Here is an 11,115-nt window from a genome sequence, read left to right on the forward strand (position 1 = left end):
CAAATTTTAGACGAAAACTTTGATATTATATGAGCTTTCTGGCGTTTACACAAATAGTTTTAGGGAAATCATTTTTTCATGTTGTTGGAGATTGCTTTTTCATGTTGTGAGGCATCGAAATCCGTACTATCTTCTTTCTTATTTTTTTATTTTTTTAACAAGTGGTGGGACCTACCACTTGTTGTGTCTATAGCATGAGAGATGTTATCTCATGTGACATAAGAAACGAAAAAACCCATAGTTTTAAGGGGTAAATTACATTTATAAATTTTTTTGTTTAAAAACTCTTACAAGTTATATTATAGGGAGAGGTTATACTAACTACATCTTTTTTCTACTACCTCTTACTATCAAATCTTAATCGTTGATCTCTGTCAATCTAACGGTTATAATTTATTAGAAATTAATACTTAATTATAAATATGACCCAATAAATTACAACCGTTAGATTGACGAAATCAACAGTTAAGATTTAGTAGTAGGAAATAGTAACTATAACCTTCCTCTATATTATATACTCCGGAGAATACCCACTTAAATTGTAACATCCCAAGAGCTGGCAAGGCCAGTGAGTGATCGCCGGTGCGAAAGAGCACGGACAATGAGCGGCTCATGCCAAATCTTGCAGCTTGGGGTTCATGAATGAATCGAATCAACACCCGAAAGAGAGGAATTCCAGAGACTGTGCTGGTATGGGACGGTACAGTTAGGAATGACTTATAAGAATTAATTGGTACGACCTATACTAACAAGATGTATCTACTTTTCGGTAGCCCGGATCGGAAGAACTACACAGTGAAGCGTGCTTGACTTGGAGCAATTCTGGGATGGGTGACCTCCTGGAAAGTTTTCCCGGGAAGTGTGCGAGTGAGGACAAAGCACACTGAAAAGTCTGGTGTTAGTGTGTAGGCACAGTCATTGATTCTTGCAAGTGGCCGGGCGTTACAAGTGGTATCAGAGCAGGGCCTCTCTTCCAGTACGGTGTGGTTCGAGGACGAACCAGGCGAAAGCTGGTGGGCATGTAACATCCCAAGAGCTGGCAAAGGCAGGGAGTCATCGCCGGTGCGAAAGGGCACGGACAATGAGCGGCTCATGCCAAATCTTGCAGCTTGGGGGTTCATGAATGAATCGAATCAACACCCGAAAGAGAGGGATTCCAGAGACTGTGCTGGTATGTGACGGTACAGTTAGGAATGACTTATAAGAATTAATTGGTACTACCTATACTAACAAGATGTATCTATTTTTCGGTAGCCCGGATCGGAAGAACTCCACAGCTAAGCATGCTTGACTTGGAGCAATTCTGGGATGGGTGACCTCCTGGGAAGTTTTCCCGGGAAGTGTGCGAGTGAGGACAAAACACACTGAAAAGTCTGGTGTTAGTGTGTGGGGACAGTCATTGATTCTTGCAAGTAGTCGGGCATTACATAAATATTTGACTCCTCGGTGCTATGTACTCCAAAAAATTTATACTTAAATATTTATACTCCCCAAAGTATATAAGATAATTTATAAACAAAAAATTTATAAATATAACGCTATATATTACAAATCTTACATTTATTTTTTATTTGCTTGTAAATATAACACTTTCTGGCATTTTCACAAATTGTTTTAATTGCCTTTGCCATAAGTTAATCGCATGGCATGTTCTCCGTTCCCTCTCCAAGCCATTTTGGAATCAGAAGGGCCGCTTGTGCGTAAAACAAAAACAGTCCTTCTTTCCTGACAAGTTCCACTGGCTAACTTGTTTATCACTTATTTTAGAAAGAGAGACAAATATTTTACCTATCGCAAATATTTTAGCAACATGCGTAATTACAGAATACGAGACATAATTGAATTTATATCTTTAACAAAATAATAATTCCAAAGTAATATTAGAAATACATATCTTGGTCCTTATGTTCTTAGTATTCAACTCAATTCCCACATGAACCAATCAACTGGACCAAATTCGAGCAAAACTGCAAACCCCAAGACAAATTTACCACGAAGAACCAAAGCTTCGCTGCATTGTCTTCTCTTTTGATTGTACCCATCTTAAAAAGATAAATTGCTAACAAACCATGAGAACCTTTGTACAGGAGAAATATTAAGTTAAAAAGGATTTCAAAGGCTTCTGATCTCTAGCATGGCGAGATAATATGATGTTGGAATGTGGTACTGGTACAGCATATCCCACCAATAAGCAAAAGAGAAGTCAATCTACTAGGATAGGCTTTGCATAAGAATACAATGGCTTGAACAAAATCTCAATGAGTTGTTTTGCCTGCTCCAGCGGGATTGCCTGAAGATTATCTTTATCCATTGTTCAGCTCGCCTGTCTAAAAACGGAAAGAAAATGCAATTATCACCTAGTGAACAAAGTACCAACAATAAAACACCAACATGTGTGCTGACACTTGACAGAGAGGCAACACCATGACTGATCAATGTTCAAGTCTACTGCATGAGAAGTACAAGAAATAGATGCTTATAATATTGGCAAGATTATGATGTTCCGTATATGCAAAAGCAGCAGCCTTGTTTGAATCATCCTACTGATCGCTTCTATGAAATATTTTAAATATTTTCTTTATAACCCATGGGTGATGTGTTTTATGTTGTTACTAGCACTAAGTCTATTCTTTTTACAACATAAAAATTGTTCCTACCAGATAGCTGCAACAGAATTCTGCACCAATTTACTTCCCTTGTCCTACCATGTAGAAGACGCTACCAGGAATGCCAATTAATTGTATGCACAAAGGTTTGGCTATGCCAACATGAGGTCTAAGATGCAGAAATCAATCATTCCAACTACTAGAATACCAATTACTTAATTTCTCCTTCGGTCTTATGCCAGTTTCAGAAATTTCTGGGTTAATTCCCAGTTGTCTGCAAAATTCAACTGGGAAAGCAAAAAAATAAAAAATAAATAGTAAGCTCGAGTGCTGGACTGTATGATATAAAACTTACTATTACTTCCTCCACATTTAAAGCCACTGAAGAGTCGACTGAGAATCCCAACTCTAACATTAGCTTTTCCAAGCGATTTACATTTGTCAAATAGAGATACCCAACCTAATTCAATAGATGCCTGTGTTAGACAAGTCTGAAAACAAGTTTCAAATTATGCAGGAAATACTTTGTCTTAGATTATTCCAATCAAATTCTCTGATTTTCAATTAGAAATGAACAATATTAGTAGATGGATAAGTTGCAAGTTGCAACACACAAGTAAGCTGAAATTGTAAAACAGTGATGCAACAACTAGCCCTTAATAGTTAATTGTGCTATATTATACAAATAAAAATAATCCCATTGATATTGTCATACAAGCTTTGTTTGAAGGGGTAAACTTGCAGCTTGGTAAGATTTAGAATATATAGATACGTCTATATATGTATCATGCACTATAAGTTGAGTTTTAACAGTAATCATTGAGCAAATACCATTTTTCAGTTAAACAAATACAGAAAGAAAATTCCCCAGAATCAGATAACTGTTGTATGCAATATTTATACAATCGGAAGAGAACCCAAAGTTTGAAGGCACTGACTAATGTTTCTAGTGAAGATGCTCTGCTATATGCAGCTGCACCAGCACGCTTTTTTGTCTTAGTTTTACTTGAATCAATGTTCTTTCCCCATCGAAGAACATCCCTGCAATAAAGATCATTAAAAGTCATAAGCCAAAAATAGAAACTTCAACAGAATTCCTATGATCTGCCAACTCCCCTATTACGCTAAGAGTGTCTAAGCTCATATTAAACCAGCATAAATTACTAGAATTGTCAATCAGTCAAATTGCTGGCAAAATTCAGCATACCGAACGGTATGTTAGCTTTTTCTTTGCAAAGTTTACTGTCTATTGGCTTCATCCAATCATCATTCTGTGCCATCCATGAGTCAGATAAAAATGCAAATTCAAATATAGCCTCAAATTCAAAGCATGAAAGGAGTCTTAAGCTATCAGTACCAAACATTTCCACAAGAAATTCATCATGCGAGCTGATTTCTTAGTTGTTCATTCAACAAAACCCCAACCATGATTTTTGAACTCAGATCCAGGTTTCAGGATCATGAGATGGCCTCTATATGTAGCATAACCTGAGATACCATTTTTTACCAATCGATGGTAGTATTATTTAAACCCATGCTATTTGGACTAAGTAGATCTGACTCGTGACATACCTTAATATAACTTCGTAATAAAAAAGACACAATTTTTTCCTGGAACATTTCAGATATACACCAATACAGTTCTGAAATGCTCCAAAATGACATTGAAGCATGCCAACAAGGCCTAAATGCATTGCAATGTGCTAAAATGGGTTCAAAATGCGTCAACACATTTCAACTTCTTTTTGGAATGAGCAGAAACTGTATCGTAGTCTGTACAACATCAGATGCAACAGTTGTACTTATAAATGCATAATTTCTAATGCTACATTGTTAACATTCATGTTTCTTTCTTAGAAGATATGCTTTATTGTACTATCTTATTTCAACTCTATTTTGGATTTACTTGTACAAATTAATGAATTTTAATTCTTAATTGAGATAACATAATATTATTTTCAAAAGTTTTCAGACCTATTTTGGTACAGAAATCAAATATCAGGGCAAGCCCAAAGCCAAATATTTTTCTCAAAAATCAATTTTGCCCTAATCCCACCTCCACCAATATCATCACATGTCCATTTTGTCCATTTTAGTAAGTTTACACATTAAAAAGTGCTTTTTAATTTAACATCCAGATAACTTTTTTACTTAAAGATACTATTTAGCTACTCCATCCAAATGCAAAATAGTTTTAGCTTTTTTTAAAAAATAAAAAATAAAAAAAGCCCTTCTAAGAAAGGCAGTGGATAAAAACTGTTTTTTTTCAAAAGCCCATCGAAACAGTTTCTATAAGATTATTTATGCTCCTAAGTCCTAACAGCTCCACAGGCATCATAGTTGATAATTATCTTCTTCTTAATGTATAAATCAGACATTTTTAGTTATAAAACTGATGGGCTAGGAATAGTGGGCCCAAGTTTAGCAATACAAAATTAGTTAGTTAGCTAGTTTGTTAGGGAAATTATTCTAGAATATTCCTAAATAATAGGATATAAGGAGGGGGTGTGGGAGTGTGAGGTATTCATGTATTCAGAATATTTGGAGTGAGGGTTTTGGGAAAGGATCTCTTGGGATCTCTTTGGCCTAGGTATTTGGCTTTAGAGTGAGTGAGGTCTTTCTCCATAAACACCAAAAGACCTCACTCACTCTAAAGCCAAATATCTAGGCCAAAGAGATCCCAAGAGATCCTTTCCCAAAACCCTCACTCCAAATATTCTGAATACATGAATACCTCACACTCCCACACCCCCTCCTTATATCCTATTATTTAGGAATATTCTAGAATAATTTCCCTAACAAACTAGCTAACTAACTAATTTTGTATTGCTAAACTTGGGCCCACTATTCCTAGCCCATCAAAAACTAATCAAAGTTCTCACTACCTTATCTTCTAGAGAAATAAACCTGCCTTATTTTAAAAGGAAGCCATCCATCCAGCTGCCCATCAACTTCTATGATTCAATGAGACATTGTTCAAAATCAATCTAGGGGCCCCCTATTGGATGGGCTTTCGAAAAAAATCCTTTTTATGCCTTACAATTTTTAGAAGGACTTTTTTTAAAAGTAAAAGCAATTTTGCACTTGGATGTAATACGTGAAAAACACTTTTAACTAAAAAAAATTGTTTGCAAGTCAAAACTAAAAACTATTTTATAATGTGAAAACAAATCATGGAAGCAAAATTTGATAGTAGCGGCGATGGTGGTGGTGGCGATGTCAGTGGCGGTGGGCGGTGGTTGTGATGGTGGCGGCAAGGTTGGGGTTGGAGCAAATTTGGATAATGAGAAAAATATTTGACTTTTGACTTCTGCTTTTTTTAAAAGACATAAATTTTAGCTTAAAAAAAAAAGCAAAATATTGACTTCTATTATGACTTCTGCTTGTTTTAAAAGCTGACATCCAAATACTAATTTGTAGCGAGAATACTTTTAAAAAAAAAAAGCAGCTTTTGGGGTAAAAAAGCCCATCCATACGAGCCCTTAGACAGGATGTACAAGCACAGAGTCAAGAATCAAGATATAGAGTGGCAACTGTTTCTAAAGCATAGAACTTCAAAATAGTAGACAGAACATTCCTTTTTATCTTCCCATAACAAGGATAAATCTGTATATAGGATTAAAGATTCACTTGTCAATAACATTTTCATGCACCAAATTTCCTATTGGAATCAAGGATACATTTAAAATATAGATTTCAGTCAAAGAATATATCATAGACAGATAATAGGATCTCGTATTGCAGAATCTTCACAAGATGAAAGTTCAAAAATATTATAATAATAATAGAAAATAGGTATGCGTCTGTGTGTGTGACCCTGAGAGTAACATATTCTAACCTCTCTTGATCTGATAAGAAGGTACTGTTAAGAAGTTTCTGGAGCAATGCATCCTGCAAAGCAGAAAACATGAACAATTCAATATATTTCATCATTACATTATAAACTCACTTATTTATTAATTAGTAATCGACAACACCTTTATCTCAAACTAATTAGGGTCGGTGGTAGATGAACCCAAATGAAAGGTACGAAGGGGTAAAATAAAAATAAATAATATAACAATAATAAGAATATATATATATATATATATATATATATATATAAGGGGTGGAAAAAAAAAAGGAAGAAGAAGATGGAGAAGGAGAAAAGAGACAAAAGAAAAGAAGGGGAAAATAAGAAGAGGGAGAAGATGAAGAGGAAAAGGACTAAAAAGGGACCATCTGGAACATAGGAATAACAACGGGTCTAACCCTCCACCATGCTAATAGTTTTTCTCCATTCCATCCTAAGGCACACCGTCCGCTAATCTATATCTCACTCCATTAAGTCTTATTTTACTACCTTCTCTCAAGTAAGTTTCGGTCTACCTCTATCTTTTTTTGTGTCGAGCTCTTGGTAACAACCGTTTGTTCTTACGGAAGCATCCAGGGGCCTTCTCATTACGTGCCCTAACCACCTCAATCTATGTTCTCTCATCTTTTCAGCCACCGGTAGTATTCCTACCTTGCGTCGAATATCTTCATTTCTTATCTTATCCATCCTCGTATAACCACACATCCACCGTAACATCCTCATCTCTGCTATTCCCATTTTAAGTTCATGCTGCCTATGTGCTGACCAACATTCAACTCCATATAACATTGCAAGCCTTACTATTGTTCTATAGAATTTTCCTTTTAGCTTAAAGGGAATTTTGCGGTCACACAAAAACTCAGAAGCACTACGCTATTTCATCCACCCTGCTCTGATTCTATGACTTACATCCTCACCAATCTCTCCGCCTTCTCCACAAGCACATCGGAGTCTAAAGGATTCACGTTAAGCCGGAGCAAGACTGAGTATATGAAGTGTGAGTTTTCTCTAGTAAGAGATATAACTGAAATATTCAATAAAAACCAACCACTGACCAACTAAAATCAAAATTCATATGGTTTTGCTTTACTCACAAAAATATCATTTTAGGAAACGCAAAAAAGCAAAACTAGGATTAGGATAGAAAAACACTAACAATGAATAGATAGAATATGTAATTCAAACAATGAAAAAAGCTATTTCAACAAATTCAGCCTTGTTGAAAAATTCTGAAGTTTGCAAACAAGATTAAGAGGAAAGAAGTTAAGCATATCATTTGATTATTAAAATTCAATATGAAATATGCTTAGTAAATTTCTCTTGTTCCCAACTTAAATAATGCCTTTTTCCACCATTTAAAGCATAGCTCATTACCATGGTCCATGATTTACTTCTGGTGATGAAAATATTTTGATAAGAACCTTGGGATGCACCACCCCAAAAACTAGCTCAAAGGGTGGGAGTGTCTAAAGCCTTATAAACCTCGCATTAGTTGCACATACAACCAATGTGGGACTTCAAGTCCCATACCTTGCAAATGGGATCGTAACATATTTCCAGCCCAATCATGAGAAAGAAATACTGTCAAACATACTGTGAAAGGAATCTCATAAGCATGTAAAGCTAAATGAGTGGATTTGGGACGAAGAACACATGAATAGTACCAGAGATGAGAAAGGGAGAAAATATAGACATCACTCAAGACAGAGAGACCTATAACAGTAGATCAAGCAAGAAAAGCACAAAAAATAACTTCCCAACTCCCTTTTAGGGTACAAATGAGTCTGACATGGGTATCCCAAAAGCAGAAAAGGTCTCACTTTCTCCGACTATAATTGTAGTACAAAATTAATTGGCATTAATTATTGGGAAGGCTAAGCTGGCATTGCTATGTGGTGTTGTGCTTGGTAATGGTTCTAGTGTGGGTTGTAATAATCCACTACGTTGGGGCTGGGCATGAGAACCCCGTAAAAATAAAAAACCTCATCTATAAAGGACAGACATATAAATTAGCAACAAAAAATAATTAAAAGGAAAAAGGAAAAATATATATCCATCAAAATACAACTATATAAGAACTAGCATATTACTTATCTAAAATCATTGCATACAAGATAAATGAAGTTAAAATAAAGAAGCAAGGAAATAAATCATACTTGAGCCTCACAACGCACAACTGCCATCACACGACCATTGTATTCTTCAATACTAAGGGGAGGAAATAAAAAGTGCCTACGAGCATATAGCTGCACGTTTCAGAAAATATGAGAATAAGATGTTAAGAAATTCAAAAAATCAAAAGAATTGTTTGAATTTTACTGAATAGAAATTACAATACAAACTAGGCAAGCATGTTCATGGACATAGGTAATGAAAAGTTAGGCGTTACTTTTTTATGAAAAAAATAAGAATTAGTATACATTTGTATAGTTATTAAAACTCTTGTACTTCAAAATCAAAATTTGAGGGTAAAAAATTTATACTTGACTAGATAGATACCTTATTATTCATGCATCATTTAAAGTCAGTCTCCATCTTGTCAAATTCAAATTTGTCATGTTCTCACTACTAGTCATGAAAACCAACTCTTCTAAGGCATTTATTGTGTTATATCCACTTAAACACCCACAACATGTTCCTCCAAGGCGGGTAAATGGGCTAGGCCGGCCTACAGGGGCCTACAGCCTAGCCCATATTAGGCCAGGCTTGGCCTATTATAAATAGTAAAATAGAACATGCCTAGGCTTTTTAAAAAAACTATTTAGAAAACAGGCCACATGTTGGGCCTATAAACCTACAGGCCGGCCTATATCATATTATTTATTTAAAATATAATAAATAAAACTATTATTTTAATAATTTTGAATAATAAAATAATATTATTTTAGTTATTCTTTTAATTGTTGAATGTTTAATAGGCTTAAACAGGCTAACTATTTTTTAAATACAGGTCAAAGCAGACTTGTAATTTGGGGACTACACAGGCTAATAGGTCAGGCCATACCCAATATTTGTTAGATAAGCCTGGCCTATTTAAGTCAAAGCCTAGCCTATTTACACCCCTACTCCAATCTATATTTCTAAGTAACCTTTGTGTATCAACAACGTTACACGGTGCCTGAATAACTTGAGCACTTGAGCTCGTTGCTAATTTGCAAAGAAGCGTTCACTATGGGAATTTGTTCGTTTGATCAAAGAGGGAAAATCCAAATACAGATGCTAAAACATACGAAGCATAGACTTCAAGTGGTTAAGCAAATCTCGTCTATTCTATCTTCTTCTACACGTGAATAATAAAAATTATTTTATTTTATTTCTTTCTTGGCCATCCATAAATATAGTTTTTTTTTGTTTTTAAATAAGGATCAAATAAACTACTAAAGACAAGTATTTCATTTATGAATAGAAGTGAATGGCAGAAAAGTAAAGGGAAAGAAAAAGACCTCATATATGCAATCACCAATATATGCTAAGGTAGCAGCATTAAACACGGATCGAGGCTTAACCACTTTAGGTGGATTTGGGAGCCATCTCTCATATCCCAAGTAGGTTTCATCTTGTTGTTGTTGTTCTTCTTCTTCTTCTTCTTCTTCTATAGGTGCTGTAAATAAGAAATTGGAAAATTCGAAGGAAATAGATAAACATAAATGAGAAAGAAGTGAGTTAGTGAGTGAATACCTATGGTAGGAAGAGGAGTGGCGCGCTTGAGTAGATCAGAAACGTACTGGTCCTTGCGCGTAGGTGGTGCGGTTGAAACCAGAGAAGGAGATTGTGTGTGAGTGAGAACGTTGTTCTTTTTAGGGTTTCTAGGAGCATTGCGATTGTAAGGGAGCCTCTGTTGTGTGTCCCATGAAGCTCTCACTCTGAATTTCAGAGAAGACGATGATGTTACAGTTACAATTTCAGATAGAGCTTGCATTGTGAAACGGTGAAGTGGCGGTGAATGAACGTGTGATAAAGTGGCCAAGATATTATTTGATTGCTCAAACGGGCTTTTTTGGGCTGAGTTGGGTGGGCTCTCATATTTTTGGGCCGAACTGGGCTTTGTTGGGTTCATTATTTCTGCATTGAATATTGATAAATTTTTGAGCTGAAATAAGTCTAAAATATATCGTTTTGAAATGAAAATTAATATATTTTTGTAATTATAATTTATTTCAAGGTTATAAGTCTTTATCATTATATTTTTTAATCTTTTAAACCAAAATGACATCATTTTGAGAATAAATATTGATAACTTATCTGTATTTAGCAATGTTATTAAACCCGGCCCGGTTATTGACTCAGTCGAGGTACTGGGTCACTGGTTCAACCAGTGGGTCACTGATTCAATCGCATGACCCGGTAAGTATATGTAAATCTATAATTTATATTAAAATAACTATAAATATACTTAAATACTTGTAAAAAAATATACCAATTTCAAATATTTTAATATGAAAATAATAAATTACACATCATTATCCAACAAAAGATCAATCAAACATATAATATTTGTGATACTAGTGTTTCAGGTTCAGTAAACGACATCTTTAACTATAAATCAAATCAAAATTTCCTGTATATTGCATAATCAATATAATATTAGAGTGTTGTAGGTACATAATCTATGTAAGTTAATAAGATACAAATCACTCAAATATTTCAAAAGAAAAC

The 11,115-nt window shown here is 34.9% G+C and overlaps 1 protein-coding gene across 2 annotated transcripts; it reads right to left on the minus strand.

Moving 5' to 3' along the window:
- Positions 1 to 1,841: 1,841 nt before the first annotated feature.
- LOC133313697 (uncharacterized) lies at positions 1,842 to 10,387 on the minus strand. Of its 2 annotated transcripts, none has more exons than XM_061515101.1 (7): positions 10,138 to 10,387; positions 9,903 to 10,051; positions 8,616 to 8,705; positions 6,445 to 6,497; positions 3,545 to 3,647; positions 2,962 to 3,066; positions 1,842 to 2,327 (listed from the first exon to the last, which is right to left on the minus strand). In XM_061515101.1, exons 1-7 carry the CDS (start codon positions 10,376 to 10,378, stop codon positions 2,304 to 2,306), a joined length of 765 nt encoding a protein of 254 aa, XP_061371085.1. In that variant the 5' UTR covers positions 10,379 to 10,387; the 3' UTR covers positions 1,842 to 2,303. The 2 variants fall into 2 exon arrangements, with proteins under 2 accessions (XP_061371085.1, XP_061371084.1); XM_061515100.1 differs by having other exon boundaries at positions 1,844 to 2,327; positions 9,903 to 10,060.
- Between the last annotated feature and the right edge of the window lie 728 nt (positions 10,388 to 11,115).

This window comes from Gastrolobium bilobum, unplaced genomic scaffold (genome assembly GCF_033153095.1).
Source record: "Gastrolobium bilobum isolate Gb01-03AN ecotype WA unplaced genomic scaffold, APGP_CSIRO_Gbil_v1 utg18832, whole genome shotgun sequence".
Classification (NCBI taxonomy): Eukaryota; Viridiplantae; Streptophyta; class Magnoliopsida; order Fabales; family Fabaceae; genus Gastrolobium; species Gastrolobium bilobum.